This window comes from Rhyacophila brunnea, unplaced genomic scaffold (genome assembly GCF_057557595.1).
Source record: "Rhyacophila brunnea isolate RB1 unplaced genomic scaffold, BYU_Rbru_1.0 scaffold_4, whole genome shotgun sequence".
Classification (NCBI taxonomy): Eukaryota; Metazoa; Arthropoda; class Insecta; order Trichoptera; family Rhyacophilidae; genus Rhyacophila; species Rhyacophila brunnea.
The window spans coordinates 39,912,657-39,935,939 of record NW_028233068.1 but is presented as its reverse complement, the minus strand read 5'-3'; the positions used below and the strand labels follow the sequence as shown (position 1 = coordinate 39,935,939).

Below are 23,283 nucleotides of genomic sequence, written 5' to 3'. Positions count from 1 at the left end.
ACTGTGCAATAATTATAATGTTTAAATATTATTCGTGTGAATATTTTTTTATCAATATCGTAATAAGTCAACGGTCAGCAATAGTTTTATAAATAAGCTTGTGAATTTGTCCTCTGTTAATTGTCCTCGTATAACAATGGCAACATACTCCATAGTTATACCATAATAACAATTTATTATACACTTAAGAAACATTAATTCATTCTAACATTAGAAAACTGAATTGACATGTTTCTTGATTATATTATTTATTAATTTCCCATATCGGAGAAACTTTTAAATTCACATACATATATTATGCAGATACATTTTCTGACACTTTGTAAAGCATTCAGAGCCGTTTATTGGTTAGTGTATTTTTGTATTAAGTGGTATGCAGCCACTGAGGTATTGACTGATTAGTATGGAGCGGTTTTTAGCCAATAAGATTTTATATCGGGTTTACCCAAACTGAAGGTTGGCAATGAACGATTACCAATTGTAAGCACCTCTCCATAAACGCAGTGAAAAATTCAAAACACACACCTACTGCAAATAAAAATACCTACTAATTTAAATTGACTCGTTTTTTTCTGTTTATAGTTTGTTTGTGGGTAAAGAATTACTTATTTTATTACAACGTTTTTCTTAGCTCGTATTCTTATTTGTCTGGTGGTTTTTTGTCCGGTACAAATCTTGCAATCAATTTTAACTAACTTCGCGACTAGCTAGACATTTGAAACTTTTAGAACATATCAGAACACGATGCCAATGCATTTTTTAAATACTTTCAGCCATCTTTAAGTAAAATTGAATTCATTTTTAATAAATTCTGTTTTTTATGAAAAGTTATTTCGACACCATTTTTGGTTGCTAGGGGTCTTGGGTCCTAGCAACTAAATTATTAATATATACGTGCGTTACTATGTAAATCAATATGACATGTCAAAATGACATTTCAGTATTATTTCTATCACGTACAATTTTAAGTATTTTAAAGTAATTTAAGTTAGTCAAGTCAAGTTTATATGACTCAACAGAAAATTTAAAAACTATAAAAAGTTCTTTTTATCTTGTAATTATTTAGTTTTAAACTTTTAAAACAACTTGAATTCTCACACACTGTGTAGTTACATTCACAATCTTCTGATTTTCCACGTCCCATATCATCAAGCACTCACCCGGCCCGGGCGGGCGTTTAGATGTAACCGCATGTTTATTATTCCATTCGCAAATGTATGCGCATACTCAAGTTATGCGATCGCCATCAACTCTCGGCGCGCGTTCGACCGAGTCGAGTGTGAGCGGGCCTTTATCTTTTCACTCACCCCACCTTTACAACCGCTCTCCTCCCCCCACCCAACTCACATCACTTTCCTTACTTTTTCTCGCATCGTAAAATGAATGCCAGTGAAATTTATTCAGACTTTTGTTTCTTTGATTTTCGCTTTGTTTGATAAATTGGCCGTTTATCTTCTTCGACACTGTTTAAATAAAGGAAATTTGTTTTCTTACAGCCCCCACACCGGTACAGGAATTGTAATCATCTATCATTTTTTTTTCAAACATGAAAAATTATTAACATTCCTAATTTTAAAAGATGCAGGAAACACTAGGAGATCATGATTTAATACCAAATAATTTAAAATCTTGCCAATTTCATTTTCTTCTTTTCTTGCCATCCCCTATCGGAGGTTGGTACCATCAAAAACATCTATTACCCGTGGTTGGGCCATTTATGTTCCCATTCCACTCCTTATCTCCTCACCCACCTCCTAATTCTCAGTGTTATTGTCACCAGACAATCAATAAGAAATTACGGATCATGAGAGACGGTGTTACAAAGAACATTGAGTTGCATCTCGATAGCGGACGCTTGCGGGCTTCTAATAGCTTTCCGTCGCTTAAGTGATTGACTCAATAGATACAGACTTATTAATAATCTATCATTATCATTCATATACCCTCATATATTAACTGTGTCACAAAGTGCGTGAGTGTACAAACCGGGTGACCCCAAATAACGGTACCGCCCGAGTGACAGTTGAAACCAGACCACGGAGCCATCAAACATCATCACAAACGTCAGTGTCTGGCATTCTGTTCCATCCCCCCCACCTCTAGATCCGACCTCCTCATCATCCCTTAAAATAATTACAGTCCACTTAAAAACCTCAACTAACCCGGAATAGTGTGGTGGAACTGCACTTGTAACAATCACGGAGATTCTTAACCCATGTATTGAAACAGTAGTGTAGTTAGTAATATAAGTTAAATAATCACAACACTCAGACTCTGCAAAAATATATTGTGACCTCACCGGGAATTGAATCCGAAGCCCCCGGGTAAAACCTGTTGGTTTATTGTCTATAGTTTACAACATAGCGCCAGATACCGTACGAAATCCGTTGGACGTAGGTTCGAGTCTTATCCAGGGCGTCAAATATTTTTTTTCTAATTGGCGTGTTTCTGACGTTTTTCTAATATGTAGACCTTCACAGAGTAGAGGTTGTAATAAGAGCAGATTTTTTTACGAGAAATATATGTTAACCACTTGATCAACCAATTAGGCCCATACTCTGCGTCGAAATACCCATTGAAAAAATATTATGTATATTTTTGCCAGAATCGGTAGTCGAACACAGGACCCACGACATTATAGAAAATATTACATTTTAAGATGTTGTGAATTATTCGTTGAATAAAAAAATAGTTTTTTAAATCATTAATACTATTTCAAACTCCGGCCGATTTTGTATATACACATTTTTTGTCTTTATTTATAATATTATAAATAACATGAAACGTAGTGTACTCTCCTTCTGTCCGTTGTTCTCTACAATGTAATGGCCACTGTTATGCTGTATTTATTTATACACAGTCCAACCCTACAATCTAGGTCTCCTGATTCTCCTTTTTCCTTCTGGTCTATTGAAAAGGAGCCTCTTGGATGGTTGGGTGTCCTTGAGGTATGGTCTGCCTAATGGAACCGTCCTATTGTTATATGGGAAACGACATTGGGACTACTGTATAATGCATAGCATGGTTTTACCTACCCCGCCACGTGTCATGATCCTTGCATGCGACTCTGAAGAAGAATATATTTGTGACAAATATGTATTTCATTTTTTTTTAGAAAAAACCCAGCACTCATATTTTACCTCAAAAATTATATTGCAAACTAATATATCCATAATTAAACATACATAATTTGAGAACGCTCAGATATATACCAACTAGAAAAAAAAAAAAATACAATGCCCGACAGGACTTGAACCCGTATTCACTGGATTTGGGCCAATTAAGCCGCAAGCGTCCAATTTAATTACGACAAAATAGCTAGCAGATTTTGCATCTTATGAAGTGCTTATCAAATTCCGTTAATTTTTGGCTATCGTACATCCAATATAAAGAATGTTACATTCTTAAATTTTGTAAATTTATCGTTGATTAAAATAACCATAATTTATAATAGTATTTCAAACAATTGGTTTTGTCAACATAATAACTTGTTTTTTTATATTAATTCAATTGCCATGAGAGGTTATTTTAACAGACTTTTTATTAGGAATAGCCATTCATCTAACCCGTAGTATTTGTTCTTGCACTGGATCAAATACACATTAAGAAAACAACATGCATTTTAACCAGCCATGGGTTCAAACCCGCGACCCACAGTTCTATGTTTATACAAAGACGACTGCTTTAGGTAAAGCACCTACTAATTAAATCTATCTTTATCGGACTTCACATCTTATATAATTATAGATAGCCTAGTAAAAATATTTCTTCAATGTATTAAAAGTCCCCCCATGTATATACTATTTATATTTTGTTAATACATCTGTCTATCAAGTTCTATTTTATGCAGTGAGTTATTATTGTGAAGTATTTTCTCATAATAATCAGTCAAAAATGTTTGTACTTAGTTCATTGTTATGATGTGTTTACTGAGCTAGTAGTTTAGGTTAAGTGATTTTTGTGAAATAAAATGATACACAACATGTTCATCAAGTTTTAACAATATAATAATATTGTGTGAATAATTACAGACAAATTTGAAGATGTATGATTATAAATTGAAAAAGTGGTCCATACAAATTTATCGCCATGGACAATTGAGCGAAGATTAAAAACTAAGTTATATTTTGACTAAAGGATTATTCAATGTTTTTTTTTTCCGAAAGAAGCGAAAAAATAATTCGTTGGTACAACTCATTTAATTAACTCATTCAAAATTCTAGATACTCCAACTTATACGCTTAAACGTGATAAGCGGTACCAAAAATGCAGTGTTTAACAGAGAAATTACTATCAATTTGGTCAATTATGGTCTGCAATAACGTGTGTAGGATACAGGATTGATACAGGTATAATAATATAATTAAACAAGAATAATTATTGATTATCATTTAAATAGCAATACGGTATTTTTCCCGCGTGGTCAAATTGTCCAGAAACATTATTGACTATTAATAGACAGATAGAGACAAACTGTATAAATATATAATGCAATGGGTTCTAATCACATGAAGAAGAATGTGAAGAAAAGGGATACACGTTCAGTACTGTGAATATCATCTAGAGTGAAAAGTTTCACACTTTTAATTTTCTAGTTGGGTATCTCGCTAGGCACAAGTACCAAAAATTATTATTAAAACCGTGCATACTAAGTATGTAAATGAGGCTTTTACCGCATTGCATCTTCAATGCGTATTAACCTCCTCCAACAGCTGTTGAGAAATCTCCAAAACTTTTCTCATCTACGTTAATTTACGAAATGCGTGGAAGATCCCAGAGTAATGCCTCCTCAACAAGAGATAACAAACCTTTTATGGGCACGCTTTATTAGGGCTGTAAACAACAATGTTTATAATTTTAACATAAAGTGCAATCTTTATACAACTACCTGAAATACTGAGGTACCTTAATGATGAATTAAAGTAATCTAGGAATCTAATAACGACAGTCATCGGCTTTTAACTTTGGCAATAACTGTACTTATTAAGTTTTACTGATTGGTGCGTCATTATTTCGCTTGTAAAATTTGGCCACCTATATCGTTAGAATTAGAAGATATTATTTAACATGATTTTATTTTTGTAATTTCACATATTTTTTTTTAAATATCAAAAAAATTATCTCAATTTAAACATTAACTTTCATTGTCAGCTTTTTTAAATATATATATATATATATATATTACCTGCGTGATTTCCAACGACCTGATCATGCTTTCAGAGTATTGAAGTATATTCATTATATTTTTTCGTTCATATAATAGGTATATTTATTTACTATAAGCGAATCCAAAGAAGTAGAATATCATCGACAATATTTTATCGATTGTTACTTAGTTCTTTATTCTTTTTTCTTGCACCGAGCAGATTTCATGTATACATAAGCTTGATTCTAAATGTCACAATATCCTGGAATTAAATAAAATTAATGAATATTTAATATTCTTGGAAAGCTAAATTAATGAATTTCATAACAAGATTAATAATCGATAAACTGTTATAAGTAGTTATTTTTAATTGTTAGTTAATAAATTACTAGGAGGATTTTTTGTCATTATCTCAAAAATATACAATGAAATTTTAATTGCTTTTTCTTATATTTATTCAAATGTCCATTTCAATACAGTGTCATACTTTATTTTATAATCAAATAATGTAAGTTCACTAATGAATCTAATAATAATAACAGTATATATTTAATTTGCACATCGTGCTATTGAAACAGTGATCTACTATCGATTTCAGTTATCGAAATACACATTTTTTTCAATCAATCACGTTTTCAAGCAAGGTATTTTAATGTTACCCATTTTTTCCTCTCTATTTCTACTCCTTAAAAAGCCATTGAGAAAATAGTTTACAACTATCTTTTTTGAAAAAGTCGCCAAGTCACCCATCACATTGCGGGGAATTTGTATGCTCAGTATAGAACAAGACTTGTAAAAAATGACCGTTAAAATGTCGTATGAAAAAGTATTTTGGGAAAATTCAAAGCTCGTTCTTTATTTTACAAACACCATTCGTTTCAGAGCGCTAAAACACATTCTTCGCTTTCTCGTCCCTGTCATTCAGCAGCCTCCCATCTCCCCCGAAGCCTTCTCACCTACACCGTTACCCCGGCGATATATCTCGCGGCCGGACAGCTACCAGATAACGGTTGATGTTTGCTAATATAAACAGCGACCCGCAGTTAAATGGAGAGCTTTTCCGGGGTGGAAAAAAGCTCACCACTTCCGGTGGCCACTCACTTGTGCCGGTTGAATGGGGGAAAACTCTTTGTTGATTGGCCGCACCTCTTAGGGCATTTGCCAACAGCTTCCATCTGACCCGTTCGCTTACGGTCCGATAGTTTGAGATATCGTGCGAAATTTGTGCCACCTCGAGTATGTATGCTTCAACATTTTTTCATCTAACTCATCATTCGATATAATTATCTATTTTAATGCACACGTATTATAGATATCTATTAATAATAGATACTCAAATATGTATTGTCAATTACTATTTGTATTTCTAAACAGAATAAATTAACCATCACAGAGTGGACTTGCATATAATTGTACTTTATTGTAATGTTAACCAATCCCCCAACTTATTAAGTACCTAAATATCAATATGTGAATTTTACGTTGGACACTAAGTAACTACTCCGACTTAGGTATAAAAACCTATTACATAATAGTATTCTTATAACTTTGACGTTGGAATTCAAATTAGACAAAACCACTTGCTATACCTATGTGTATAGTTAGTTAATTAATGAATAGTTTTCCAACATTTTGTGTGTAAATATGTAGGAACGTCAAAACCAGTGTGTCGTATATAATTATGATTTCAATATCGTTCATAATAGAAACATGAAATTAAATAAACCAAAAAGTTAAAGCGGCTGAAATATCTTCGGTTACGTTATCCGAAAGTATTTTTTAACATATGATTATCCATTGTAATAATATTAAATTACCGATAAAGATGAAAAGCAATATAATATTATTAATTTTACTTTTAATGTCATTCTATTTTTTTCATAATACTCACCCAGATAATGTTATTAAAGAATAATAGAAGAAAGAATAAAATCTAAAAGCGGGTTTTTATTCAATTAAATTACTTGTGCATATTGAATTAAAATTATCAGTATTTTATATGTATTAATATTATATGTAGGTATATATCTAAATTTGAAATTTTCTTTCGTGAATAATAAATACATTCTTCTTCTATAAACTAAGTTGGCAAATATCAAACCAATCTCTAGCTTTGAGACCACTGACCTCAACACCAAGGTTTCACTATGATGAAACCGTGCCCTTAGATAATTCAGCCATAATAATTGATTTCCACATATGTTTATTTTTCTGAACTGTTCCACTAGCTTATAAAATAGACAATTAAAGACGTGTATGATTTAGTAATTAAGTAAGCATTGACATGTAATAATTCTATTTTATGATACATTAATTTGTCTGTCAAAATCGATACTTATTTTGATATTAATACCATTGCCAATACTGTAAAAATAAATATTTACTGAAGTATCGATTATACACAGAGAGTATATTATGTTATGTCACGTTAATGTTAGCTAAAAAAAACAATATGTTATATTTGCTATTAATTTGATTCGAATTGAGATGAGAAATTTACAAATTATTTCATCAACCAATCAGTACAATTTAATTCATTGTTTTTTTTAACAAAAAGTTTGCTCAATATTAGTTTCCTTTTAATCCACTTATTCGCGTTTTCAAATACAAACTTCGCGTGAATGATCTATTAATTCTCTTACTAAACGATTTATCATTGGGCATTAATTCGATTTCTTTCATATCACCGACCATTTATGATATATTTGACGAGATAGTTAATGTGGTGGGTATAACCGATAATATATTGGTAAAATAAAATAACAAGTCGATTAAATCAATTCAACCCTCAATTCAATTCAATTCAATTCTGTTCAAACGCGTTTTTGTATAGTTTTGCTACGCAGTCGTAAATGGTCAAATAAAACTAAAATATTGTCACATTAACCTCTTCGTGGCCGCAAAGCAATTTACGTTACACACTATTGACACTTGCACAGTCTGTAAACACAATCAATGGAGCGTGTAAGAGGTTACTTTCGACCGTCTTGCTCTGCAATTTGATTTACTTTACTATAGTTCAACTGCAACTCTTTACATTACATGTTTATTTATGGGTAGAGTTTAAAGTCATTGAATGTCGAAAATTCCATTACTAGATAAGACCTGCGTATTTATTTGTCATGAATTAATTATACTTGTACGATTGTAAACGACTAAATATAATTATCTCACTTTTAAAATAAATATTTATATATCTAATCAGAAGTGAGTTTTCCAATGTTTATATAAGTTAGTCATTGACTTTGTTATCGTAGAATAAAAACTTATTTCATTGTGGCCGCCTGCTAGAATAACATTTTTTTCCATTTCGTGTGAGTCTGTTTTTTCTGTTTCTATTCTGAAATTTCGAATTAACTTTAAAATTGGCTTCACTCTCAAAATAATTGATCAAAGGAATCATAAAATTCCCGTAACGACGATGTCATTCTTTATGGCGGTATAGTGTGTACTACATCTGACATAATAAAGTTGCCGACCTAACTAATTATAGACTATTTTACAGTCGTAGACAATACTATGAAAGTCTTTCTATTGCACTACCCTATATATATATATATTATTAGGACTTGAATATTTTTTACGTAAACAACTTAGTCATCATCAATTTTAGTGATACCATTCAACCGACAAACTCGCAATATAATAATAATAAAAACATCATCTTTATGTACAAGTAAGCTTTTGGATTCATCATGCAACAAGCAAAACCAGTCAAGAATCCAAATTTCATACGTACACTCTACTTCTCTACATTAGTGCGCTGTTTTCTTGAATATGGGTATATTATCTGAAGTCCTTATGAAGTTTCCTACAAGCTTATTCTAGATTGCGTCCGGAAGAAATTTCTTCATTGTCTTTCTTTTACGAGATATAATAAATTATTATTATTATTTTCTTTTCAATAATTCGTCAAACGATTACTTTCCGACTGCCTACCTATAAAGCATGCTCACATGTCATTCTCTTGAATCTTGTATGTCACTTCTGCTCTTGAGACATTTTTCTCTGCTATCGTTTTGAAACTTTATTTTATTATATAAAATTGTTTATGATTTTTATTTTATGTTCTTCTCTCTTGTGAGGGAGGGTAATATTTTTTAAAATTTAAATCACATGTTACTCATGTGAACGTCCTGAATTTTAATTTTTTACGTCCACAATATTTTGTTTTCTTAAATCAATAAATAATTGCACCCATTCAATGGATTTCAAATCCAGAACCTACTCATAATTCGTAACGTTTAACGTGAAGACTTTGACTGAGAGAAGATTATAGAATAGTCGCTCGATAATCTTTTTCTTTCAATTTACACCATTACTCATATTTATATATTATTTATTAAGTGTATGTATTTAATCCATTCGCAAAGGTAGCTTTGATTTTGAACCGATTTACTTTCATTATTTTTTACCTACAAACTGTCTACTAATGGTTATATTTAGACATGCTACTGATTTTTTATGTGTATACTAACACAGAACAAAAACCACAATTGGAACAATAGAAAACAAACTATTATTTCTAATATATAATAATTATATTGTGGTTAATGCATATAGTATTATCGCATCTTTATTTTCTGTATTAATACTATTATGAATTTTTAAATATAAAATTTGTTACAGATTATTATTTTAAAAAGCCTATTTATCAGTAAGTAACTATTTATTAAATATGCGATATGTAAGGCAAAATAGATATGCAGAAGATACTTAGTCTATGTGATTTTAAATATCTAGTAATATATATAAATATTTAATATCGACATTGATTGTATGTATCTGTTAAATTTAATTATAGAATGGGAGAGAATTAACTTTCAGATAATAAAACACAAATATCGTGACATATGACAAATAATGTAAAATAAGTGTAATGTAAATAACGTGACATATAGAAAATATATAAATTTCTTCAGTCAATAATTACAAACTCCAATACTTGTACAATTTTGCAGAATATATTTTAATAAATAATAATAAAACAAATATATTAATAGTAATAAATGCAATAACAACAAAAAATCATACAAAACAAAATATAGCTTTAATCTAAATTTTAGAACAATAAGGTACGAAATAATACAAATACGTGATGAATGAATTTTAGTTCTCATAATGAGAAACTATAGACCATCATAATGACATAAATATCATTCCAGTAAATTTTACAGATGGTTCTAGCTTAAATCGTTAATTTACCATATATTCTTAATTTTAGATCAATCTAATGCGTGTCTCCTCGTAAATAAATAGAAAGCATCGTATGAATAAATTACACAGTTTTTCAACTATCATAGCTTCAGAACCTCCGACGAACCTTACTTTAATTAGCTCTGGTACGTTCCGTTGGATTTTTATCGCGGATTGTATCCAGTCGGCGATCCTTGAGTCCCTTTTATTGCGGCTGGACCCGCGGGACACTTAAACGATCGACGTAAAAGTTTAAGGTCCCATTTCAAATTGTACGCGCCAAAGTTTTAATGGATTCTAACCGTCAAACTATGTACTGGGATATATTTTGTATAGATACTACATTATTAGTTTTCGTTGATTTAGCGTGTAAAGTTACTTCAAGTATACCTAACCTTTGTGTTTCTGTCAACGGTTTTTTTTTTAAATTAAATCATTCGCCAGTTTTTTATTGATAATTTTAAAAGTGAATTTTTTTATCAGATGAGATTTATCAACTAGAGCTAAGTTCAGTTGTTCCAACCGACTTTTTAGCCCACCAGGCAGTCCAATTTGGTCACCACAATGGCCAACTTTATTACTTTTAAACTATTCGCGGCGTCTTATTTCGTAGGTAAAGATCTTTTTACGTAATCTTGTCTGTAAGTATTTTTTAAGCTTTTATTTAATCAAATCTATTTATTAATTAAAGTGATCTATTTACGTTAGAATATATCACAGTATAATCAAGTCAAAACACACTTCAGTGCGTGGTAAACTTAGTCTTGAATATCTGCTCATGAAACATTCCCAGGGATAAAAAAAACTGATGATGTAGGGTTCGATGATACGCCTGATTAAGAATGGGCGTTGTTTTGGGGCAAAGTGGTTTGGTGAGGCAAATAACTTACGTGATTTTTTTTCGATAATAATTTATCTAAATATTCTAAAAATGAAATGCTGATTATGTACAAATTTAGGTTTCTGGTCTTATTTTTGTGCATTTATCAATTTATGGAATTTAAAGATTAAGGGAATCTAAAATTATTGAAGTTTAATACTTGCAGTTTTTGATATGGTCGATACCAAATGCCAAATTATTTACCTACAGTTAATTTAACGATTAGTTCAAATAGACACTCTTCAGCATTACTCTCATATATTTAGGCACCATTTGTATGAAGAAGTAGAAAGTATTTTTCAACGTTTTTGAATATTCTACATATTTTATTTTTGACATTATAAAACTTTTGTTAGGTAAGTAACTTAAAGCCTATTAGGTCCATGCTCTGACTCCAAACGTAAATTGAAAAATAATATATATATATATTTGCCGGAGCCAGGATTCAATTTTGAGATCCACTACATTATAAACCGACGCTTAAACCGCTCGGCCATCATTGGATATGATTCAATAAACCTAACTTATAAAATACACAAAAATATTATTCATATGGAAAGAAACAAAATAAATACCTACTCTAACAAAAAAGATATTGTTTGCATTTTACTCGCGAGTGTAATATTAATAATTATACGGATTTCTCAACAACGTAAAAAATACAAATGCTTGTGGATTTAAAACACATATTCATTTCTGGTGTTTCTTTTCATAATTAACTATGCAGTGCGTATAGAAACTCAGCACAGAATGCAAATTGAAACCGCTTAGATTTTCATACAAGAATAAAATTTAAATATTCAAAATTACAAAATCTGTGGTAAGATGGCAAAACATATACTTTTTTTTTGGCAAATTGAGTTATGTATACCTTGAGACTCGTCTAAGTGAGATCTATAAGATATCAAAATATGGTACGTTTTATAGGTTGGGGGAAATGAGCTGTGTCAATATGTGATTTATTGTAAGTTTAAAATAAATTGCTCTCCTGAACAATTTATAAAAACGGACATATCGTGTTTTGCCATCTTACTAAAGAAATAACACGTATACGTTGTTCGTATTTTTTAACGAAATAACATAATATATATAAAGAATTGGTTCATATCATATTTTGCATTTCCTTTATTATTCAATTTTAATTCTTTTTAATTTATTTTGGTATAGTGCCTACCTACTTATGCTATTTTCCATTGTTGTAAATCTTAACACGTTGACTGCTGACTATATAATTACTAATTAATTACCAATTAATTACCAAATTTAAATAGCATGCTAATTATATCTAATGGCCACCTAATCGTTACGCGCTAGGCGCGTCTTTACCGTCCAATGTATTAAACAACCTATACTTATATCCTGTTATTCAAATGATCTTTGAATATTACAGAATTGTTTTATGAAATTGGTTTGGTTAGATATCTACCTATATACTTGGATTTATTTTCAAGATAGATACTTACTTGTACTGATTATATATATATTATTATGTGGTATTTGTTGATACAACTCGACTGGATGGAGTTAAATGATTATAATAAACAAAATAATAACAATTCATATGTACTTAAACAGAATATAATACAATATGCGTATTTATTTTTTTATTTACAGATATTCAAATATCATTTGGTATCGAGTTTTTTCCCGTGATATCATAAATATTTGACTGAAATTATAAATATTGTATTTGTAATCTCACTTAAATATAAAATAATTTCTTCAAATATTTAAATTACGCAGAAAAACAATGACTCTAATACGCAATTGTAGACACTGAATATTTTTTTAATTTAATTATATTTTCTACTGGCTCTCTGCAATCAATGATAGCTTTGTACTTTACTTTAGTATATTCTAAGAAGCACGATTTTTAATAACTCGAGGTTTCCAAGTTAAGCCAGAAAGCTCTCCCCAGGGATGAAAAAAAAGTCCCGCAAAATGTCTTCAATGTCTTTCACCCTGCCGGAAATTTTCTCGAATAAGAAAAAATGTCCGTATGCCTGGCATTTTTTCAACCTGCCCTAGGTAATACTTTAATCTCTGAACCTTTTGGGCGAAGTTTCATTTTGCCTGCGGGCATAACTGAGTTAAGATACTTTCTCGGGTACCGAGCTTTACGTTGCACCTCGATTAGTTCCTGCGACGTTATATACTATTAGAGCTACGTATATTTAATGTACAAGCAATTATGAGATAGTTATACTCTTATAGACATTTAAAAATTCATACAACCCATTCAGTCCATATTATAACAAAGAATAGGAGAAAATTGAACATATCTCATTCACATTTTTGTATTATTATTATCAATCCTTGATTTTTCTTACATTATGGTAATATATTATTATGAACTATAAACTAGAAGTAGTACCAATATTTTATTATAATCGTCTGTTGCTGTTAATACTAAATATAATAAAAGATCACTTAATATGTATAATAAACACATAATTTATATATCATTTATACAAAACATATTTGCTTAACGCGGTCGATCTCCAGTGTAAGGTTGCGTAATTTCCTTAATTGCAGCACACATATAGTTCTTGTAGCACCGCAGCAATATGATTCAGGGTCAAACACGACATCGAAATTCAAACAGGGCATAAAGTATAGTAGAGTGCCTCTTTTTGATCACACACTACCATCGAGGGAAAGAAACGAAAGAAAAATTGTACTTTAATACTTTTTTTTTAAATAAGCAGTAATTATCACTATAAATAGCCTATATATTATTATGTACGATACATTTAATTCATTAGTATAATTGTGGTAATTCCAAATAATCTAACTTGATTAGGCACTCATATCGATTATATTGCGTCATTGTATGAGATTATGTATTATTTTTGATAAATTCTGAATAAAATGGAAATCAAAAATATTTATATTTAATCGACACTGACTCAATTTATGACGATGACGTTTTAGGGATGGGTTTACATTAATTCGGTCTCTCATAATTTTTATACAACATAATTTATTATCCAAATCGTACATCATGATAATATAATATGAGCAATAGCTATTCATTGTTCAACATTTTCCAATTTTCCATTATGTGTTGGTCTCTTTATAAGGTTAGTTAAATCCAGAGATGTTAAAAAAATGTTGTTTTTTGAATATGGAGTCTATACAATTTATACGAAAGTGAAGCAAAAAATGTCCACATATCAACTAATTTACATACACATCTTAAAGCGTTTGTTAGGCCACGGGGGACTCTATCTGGCAGAATAAGGGTTTTTTCAATATCTTTAGGTAACGCAATTTGTCTCCTGAATCCATAACTATTCTAACTCACATTTTGAAATATTTTACCGGAGAGTTTTTCGAACAACCTACTTCACTTTTTTTTTATATATATAAAAAATGTATATATCATTTTCTACAACAATTCGACTCCTAAAATATGATATTTATGTTTACAAATAATAAATAATTGCAGTCGGCTGTTTCAAAGACCTATCTTCTAAAATATTTTTAATGTAATTTAGAATAGTTATAATTATAACTTATGGTAAAAATACTAGATCATATTTCGTACCTAATATTATATAGGTAGGTTTATGTAGTTTTTAATGTACAGAATATGCAAATTCCATGCCTACGCTTAATAATGCGGTACAGCTTTCCGGAATAATACTGCCGTATTGAATTCCATTATCTTATAAGTGCACGGAACTTTCAATGACCATGGATAAGTAAGAGCGTGAATAGACTGGAATTTTCCTTGGTTAAGCTTTAAGCTCGGCGCTCAAATGGAATGCAAGGAATTTGAACAAGTACAGCATCTATATTGCAGCACATTATCTTGTCTATGCCATACGGTCTAGTTTTAAAATGTCTAAAATATAATACGTCATCCCATAGTGACATACTGTGGTTATTAAAACTAAAATTACCGACGAGATTGATCTATTAATAAATATATTTAATAAGCTTTATTTTATTCGACGAATAATTTACAAGATTTAAAAAAAATGTTAAATACAAATCCGCTACTGCTAAAATTTGGAGATATACTGATTCTAACCTTGATTCAATCCATAAAAGCCAGTCGCTAATATAAGCTAATTTTGAATAACACTATAATTGCATGACTGTTAGTTAATTTTGTTGTAATTAGATATGTTGTAGGTGTCTAAACTGGTAAAGCACATTGGTCAGAATCCTATGGATACATGTTTGAGTCCTGTCTGATACTATACTTTTCCAAATTATGTACAATATTATATGTATGTGCAATTTAGCATATAATAAAGTAATAAGCTAATACACAAATATGCTAAATGTCTCAAATAGAAATAGGCTAAATACATCAGCTGAAATGGACAAATTTAGTCATCAAATGGTATCAAAAAGGTAGAAAACATATAAAACTAAAAGTAGACGTAGAGGTTGGATCGACATAACAGTTAAATTCTGCAAAAGTACATCACACTAACAAACTAGATCGATAGGAGTGGAATTAGCTTAGAAAACCCTTCATTCAGCAGTAGATAGATGATGATGATAAAATTATATTTTTTATAATCACTTAAGACTTTCTACGAAGAATATTTGTGAATACACGTAATAATTTTGACAAATGCGGAATTTAAATCTGCAATTATTCATGGGTTCAGAGAGAAATACTTCACTGCAATATTTTTTTAATTATTAAATATAGTATTTTTTTCATTCTTGGTTTTAAAACATTTAAGTTAATGTTATCATCCATCTAAAATGATTCATTTATGTTTAAATTAATTATAATATAGTATATAATATTATTATATTAATTTTAATTATCTTTTAATGGTAAGGTTTACTGAATTTTTAGTTTTAACTCAATGCTTCTGTTAACAAGCCTTCTAGACTACACCCACGTATACTTGATTGAAAATATATTAGATAAAATGACGATGGTCAGCTATTATCAACGTTTTTGAGCCTTATTTATAATATTAACTCATGAAACCTTATTTAATATACGTGCAATTAATTTATTATCCATATCAAGGCTTCTTTACAATGTGAATATACAATTATATTACTTTTTTTGATATTTCATTTATAAAAGCAACCGCCTCAAACATAATCTTTTCTATTGCCAACACTTTAAGAAGTAATTTAAATCATTATTTTTATGAATTGTTATCATTCTGTTTTTAAACACTTGTGCCACAAAAGTTAATTACTCTCTTTTTGTGACCAAATCAATATCATATTACATTAGAGACAGATTCATTTGAATACCAGTAAGATTTTTACAGAAACCATACAATTTTTTTGGCCTATACCCTTGCCAAAACAGTGTGCCATAGTATTCGTAATACTAGTAATTAATAATTATTTAAATACTTATAAATATAAGTGTTTTATTGTTACCACAATGTGAGTATTATTTTGGTTCATTCATAAATTTCGTGATATATTTTTATACATTATTGATGCCACCTACCCTCATTATTACACGTCATCATAAAAAAATATCCCCTCTCTTAAATAGGTCACTTTTCTCAATCAAATTGTTAAAAAAAAACTTTGTCTAAAATTATCGGTCTCAGTATAACGTTCTGATTTAATATATTTTTATTCTCTGAAAAAATGACTTTTAAATTTAATAATTTTGTGACGTCACACTATCAACCTATCCACATTTTTACAAATTCTTACATTATATCGATATCCCTCCTCTTCTTTTGGTTGTGACATCATTATATGGACGACCCTCTATTATTTATTATTCGAAATACTAAGGTTTTAAACATATTGAATAATGTCGACTGAAAAAGATATTGATAATAATTTAATTTATATTAAAATGTTACTAAAAATTGTAATGTTCGGTAACTAATCAGTAGTAGTTTAATATTTACAGGCTTTATAATATTATTATATAGTTATTTATTATACGTGAAACCTGTGTTGTGAAAAATGATCAATATGAATGTTTGCAAATACGGTAATTTTGAGTTTAATTAAAATAAATCAAAATCACATTATTATATTTTAAAAATATATATCAGTTTAACTTAATCGTTGCTTATATAAAATGATACATGTTACGTATGCTTTAGTTTAACCATAACTGCGTCTGCACATTTTCATTCGCCCTTTTGAGAAAAAGATATGGGAGGGTAGAAAATCTTCCAACGCTTCTTCATGTCAATTAACTAAATAAGTGAGAAGTATTTTCTCGCCGGCTCGAGCGTCTGTCATTGCTTCGATTTTTTTTATTTTCGATTTTCTCTCTGAACAGGTTAAATGGGTTTTGTATTCTTAAAAGCAATGCCAATTGCTTAAAAATCCAATCGTTAGTAAGTTTAGTATTAATTGTGTAACGGTCACTATTCAATGACTGTATTGATACAGCGTCTAATTGGACAGTAATTGTTCGTATTTTTGTAATTGATAAATAACTTATTTTAATTGATTTATTTTTTATACCTACTTTTCCATTTGATTTTGTTTTGTATAACCAAGGTTTTGCATTATCTCATATTTGAACGCTTTTTACATTATCGCAAAACAACGATTTAAAAAGGAAAAGGACAATATTAATGACGTATTGATTTCCTAAATAATATGTTTTTTACTCATATGCATTATTATTATGACTAAAGAACATATTTTAAAAGTTTTACTAAATGATAAGAATATTAACTTAAACAATTTTGGCTATTTCTAGAAAGAATCATAATAATATAACATATTATTATTATGTTGTATTCGCAACATTTGATTAAAAAATTCATACGACTTTCATTTGATTTGAGTATTGAGAAATATTATAGACAAATCATTGTCTTTTTTATTTAAACTATTCAAAGTAATTTATTTCCGTTACTTATTAACATAATATTATTGAAAATGTTATGTGATGATTCATCTAAATAATGATAGTCCATTATTATTTTTTGAATCCTAGATATAAAAAAACTAATACAAGACATTTTTGCTTCAAGGCAAAAACAATTATCATAGCATAAATGTAAAGCATATTTATTATAAATTAATCTGCAATGCAAACTAGCTTATTTGTTAGTAACCGTTTTTGCAATTTCTAACAGTTTTAGGTTTTAGTATTTTTTAGATTATTTAAACATGAATAAACTATCCCAAAAGAATTTGTTTATATTTAGAAAATCGAAAAAAGAAGTAATAATCCAACGCACAAATTATTATTTTATTATAATATTTATATTATAAATTTTGGTGAAAGCATAAATAAATTTTATTTATCTACTGCTTATTTTATATTTACATCACCATCATGATGATTGTAAACAGTAATTTTTCATAATTCTAATTTTTAACAAATTGAGACTGCTTTCTTAAGATAATATCAAACCAAACTTCAATTAGGACAGTGTATTAGTTAATTTGTCTATATTCTTGTGTATGAAGCAGAATTATTATAGGCTCACACAGCGAGTAATAAATTTAAAGCTTTTGAGGTATGGCATTATCAGAGAATCTATGGGATATCATGGGAAAGGGAATATTTAACCCAATGAATCTAATTCATTTTGATGAAATAACATTTATCATTACTTAAAAATGTCAATAAATTAGCTTTGATTTAGTTATTTATACAGAGAACGATGGAAAACAAAATAAAATCAGAAAAACGACGCAATTTTGACGAAAGAATCTATGTCAGTAGTGCAATCAAAACAGTTGCTTTTGCTGCAATAAATAGGGTGTACAATCAACAATGATATCTAAACTTACTTTGGAAGATGGTACATAAATAATAAAATTACAAAAGATAATTAATGACATTGGTTGCGCTTTGCAATAATAAACACATTTATGGAGAAAATATGACAATTAAAGCCATAACATAACGATCTAAATTCACGACTATTATTTTTTTAAATATCCATTATTGTTATTTAACTAAATTTTGAAACAGGTTTTTTTAAAACTATCTCTTCTTATTATGTTAAAAAGATAAGCTTTTCAAATTAATCGATGTCAATAAATATTTTCATAACAAATTTAATATATTATGTGGTTATTATATGACTATTTTTTTAACGAAATTATAAAAAAAAATGGTTTCAATTCTTCTTCTTTTGGTGCCGTTTTCTATCAAAGGTTGGAGACCAACTTACAAAATACCTCCGTATCATAGGCCAGTCGTATCAGATCCCCAATGCCTTTGACAAAATGCCCAATGACATCGAGTCACTTACGGAGATAACATAGCCAAGAGAATCTCTTTCTACTTACACTTTTGCTACCCTCTACGTCCGTCTTACTTTATAAGTCAGAAAAAAAAAATTCTCATTGCGGAACATATGGCTAAAATATGCAGCTTTTCTGCGCTTAATAGCAGCGATAATTTCAATTGTTTCATTGGCTCGTCTTAAAATCTTCTCATTGGTAATGTGATCAGCCCATTATATCTACATGGTATGCCGATACAACCACATCTTAAAAGTTTTTAATGTTATCATTTTATGTTCCTTTAACATATAAGCTTTGACTCTGTAGACTATTATGGGTATTATGTAGCACCGAAGTGGCGAGAATTATGTCGCGATTGCAGAAGATATATTTTATTTCATCAAAAGTGCTTTTGTTATCTCAATCCTGATCATAATCTCATGGCTTGGTCTCCATTTTTCATGTAGACAATTACCGAGGTATTTTACATGTTCCACCCTCAATTATCTTTTGTTTATTTGGAAGACATATGCATTTCCTAGATGTGATATTTACAAGCCATGCAATTTCTTCATATATCCTTTATTTGCAACTTGCAAGAAAGCTTAAGTTTAGTTTGCGCGTAGTGTTAGTAACCCGACACCTCTAGCGGTGTTTCGCTGAAATAATAAGGGCGCCTTAAGTGTTAGACGCGGCTAGCTAAGCTGCGGGTGGGAGGGAGACAGGGGAAGCCTTTTCAGTTGGTAATAGAATGGGATGGAATACACTCCGGCGAAGAAACCAAGCTACAGGGGCAAAAGGAAAATTATTAGGCTTCCGTGTATTTATTTTTTGTAACAAAAACGTGAAATTTTACCACACACTTTGATATATTCGTTTAGCTTTTGAAAGAATCGTGTTTAAAATATTTAAATATATATGGAATCGTGCAAATATCTCAATATCATACAAAGATAAGTAAATTTTAAAAAATAAAATTAAGTTAACATAGCTCTACAATTCGATGTGACCTTGTTTGCCTTCCGTAGAGCTTTCATAACATTTTTACAAAAAATGCTTGTCATCAGTTTGTTTGACATTTTAAACCCATGCACGTAATCTAAATACAAATTATAATATCAATATATCATCTATAAGCTGGATTTGATAAAATAATAATAAAAGATGTACTGCATTTTTTTGTCTTGAACCAACTGTCATATAAAAAAATACTAATACAAAATATCTTTTATGAATTATTTCAGTTAATAAGATTTATAATAAATTAAGCACATGGATAATGCAATCATTAAATGTATTATATACCAATGTACTTAATACTAAAATTAATAACTAGAATTATGTAAGATATAACATAAGCTTATTGTACTGTTTTTTTATTACAATAGTGTCACTATTGAATCCCGGTATTTGTACATCATATTTTAGTGTGGCGAAAAGGAAACGCACTCGTAGTGCTAATCCAATCGATATACTTCCGTATCACCGTGTACGACACATACACCACCAACGGTGCGCCGCATTTCAACCCCCACCCCTAAGTTTTCCGCACTGCTTTCTCTGTATGGGTGGCGAGTTTCCTCGTATTAGACAGGGCAGATCGCGATTTTGCCGTCAGTGTTGCCCAGAGCATGCCGCAGCGCACGTCTAGCGGCGCTCCGGTGAACTAAGGTGCATTATTTTACTTTCGGGCCTAAATATTTTCATCTTCGCCATACATTTAGTTTATTTTTTAGCGGTTGGTTCTATTGCTCAACTTTTCTACTCACTCTAAAGCTTTTAATCTATACTTTTCTTCACAATTCACATTGAATTCTTCAGCCATTTTCCTTTCCTGCTCTTTTGTTAAGAAAAAACTTTATCTTACTAATAACTGTTACGTAAAAAAATTCAGCGCTTCTTATATTCCATTTTTTTTTAAATTCAAGTATAACCGTTATAAAATTTTGCATGTCCATAAAGAGTATTTATTCTCGTTAAAGTGTTTTTACTGTTACGATTTTGATGAGTTCAAATACTTTTAATGGTGGTAACACTGCATTAAATGCTTTAACTTCTCTATTAAATTTAACCTGTCGAACAATTTTTACTGATAAGCATACATCTTTAAAATCCTTTTTCATGTAACAATTTCTATTTCTTGTTTATAACTTTCTTTCCTGTGATTCAACACACTTCACAAAATACTGCATTAGAATACTTGATAAGAATTTATGGCCCTTAAGTCAAATACTGTAACAATTCATTAAATATTTTACAGAATGTAGCTTACTAACGATTTCTGAGCAATATAGCAAAATGTCCATTTTCAAAGCGACTTTTGTATCGTAAATTCTAGTCCGTATTTTTAATTCAATTCGTTGGTGCTATTAATGAATTTTTATTAAAAAAAAAGAATATTAAACTGTCGTTAAAAAGTTTTCGGAAAATAATTTATTTTTGTACGAGTATTCGACTGTTATATTTGAAGATAGAAAAAGAGGCGTAGAAGAAATTAGACAAGTGGCCGAAAATTAGAGCGAAAGATGAACATATTGGGTACGTCTTTTCTTAATTTTGTATAACTTTCTTAATTCAATATTACAAATAAATTTATCACTGTATTTTTAATAGCTTTGTATTATCATAATTGTCGTGTTTAAAAGATTTTTCGTCACACATATATTTATAATACTAATAATGAAGTATAATATAATAACGTTTCTTTTGACTATAACCGTTTTTGAGAATATAAAATATATTTAAATTGTTTTAATTATCGCTAAATTAAAATCTAAACTGTTTTGTAATATGCGCGGTATAAATAATTTCAATGAATCTGTTTGACTACGTAATAAATTGATGAATGTTCCTCTAAAGATAATTGCATGATTTATTTTTCAGTTACGGTGACTTTAATTACGTTTTAATTTCAGCATGTTCTACGTTTCTTTCCAAACAAATTTCATTGAAAACATCAATCAAATTTTTCACTTAATACGTCACCTAACTAATCTCTCCGTCTGTAAGAACTTTACTAACCAGTCATATTTTGGGCTGAGTTTTCCGTAATACTTCATTATTTTTTAATAAACCTGTCATATTAAACATTTTCTTTTTAATATGAGAGAAAATTTGTATGACAGAGATTCTTACTTTGCAAAATTTATGAATTTAAAAAATATCTCCAATCTAATTTTTATACTAACTTTCTTCATTTGAGATGAGTATTTAAAGCCCTTTCTAGATCATTTTGTTATTACTTATACCACTGAATCATGTTTGTGTTGATATTAATAATATTATAATGGTCGAGTAATGATATTTATACTTTCAATAATAGTTAAATAGTTTAGTCCTAAAAAATATAAATCCAACAATTCGAATGTTGACACAGGGAAAATAAATATGTTTTATCGTTTCAGTAAGAATATATTATTTAAAATGGTGGTAAAATTTAAGATAAATGAATTCAATATTATTCAATCGACGAAATAAACGTCAGAATGGTCGTTGTGTAATTTTTATATCAAATATTCCTACCACATTAATACAACCAAAAGATAACCAAAATGCTTTGGATATTAATATATTCTACTTACATGATGGTCAATTTAGCTTTATATATTGTTTTAAATATGGTAAACTCCTCATTGTTCTTACGATATTTCACTATTTACATCACTATTTGTAATTTAGGTATATGTTTCTTTCGATATGTTATTTACTTTATAATTTGTCATTTATGTCTAAATGTGATTACAATAAATTAAATAAAAATCGTTCTTTCAAAAAATTTCTTTTTACCTAATAACATGATAAATTACACAAATTTTATATAAAACCACATAAATTTTATAAATACAAACTTAAAAATGATTTTATATCATATTATATAGGTACTTTTTGAAGTTAT

At 29.4% G+C, this 23,283-nt stretch overlaps 1 protein-coding gene across 2 annotated transcripts in view; it reads left to right on the top strand.

Annotated features, from left to right (window-relative positions):
• The window catches only part of cpx (synaptic transmission protein complexin), a 474,353-nt gene that overhangs the window by 265,446 nt on the left and 185,624 nt on the right, over window positions 1-23,283 (top strand). Inside the window, exons 1-2 of one of the 2 annotated variants that reach the window (XM_085954301.1) lie at window positions 21,015-21,126; window positions 21,649-21,926. The exons of the other annotated variant lie outside the window; for it this stretch is intronic. Of the exons in view, the coding sequence (XP_085810427.1) occupies window positions 21,914-21,926 (13 nt within the window). The 5' untranslated portion in view covers window positions 21,015-21,126; window positions 21,649-21,913. Of the gene's footprint in view, window positions 1-21,014; window positions 21,127-21,648; window positions 21,927-23,283 lie in introns of those variants that run through there. 2 annotated transcript variants of the gene reach the window in all.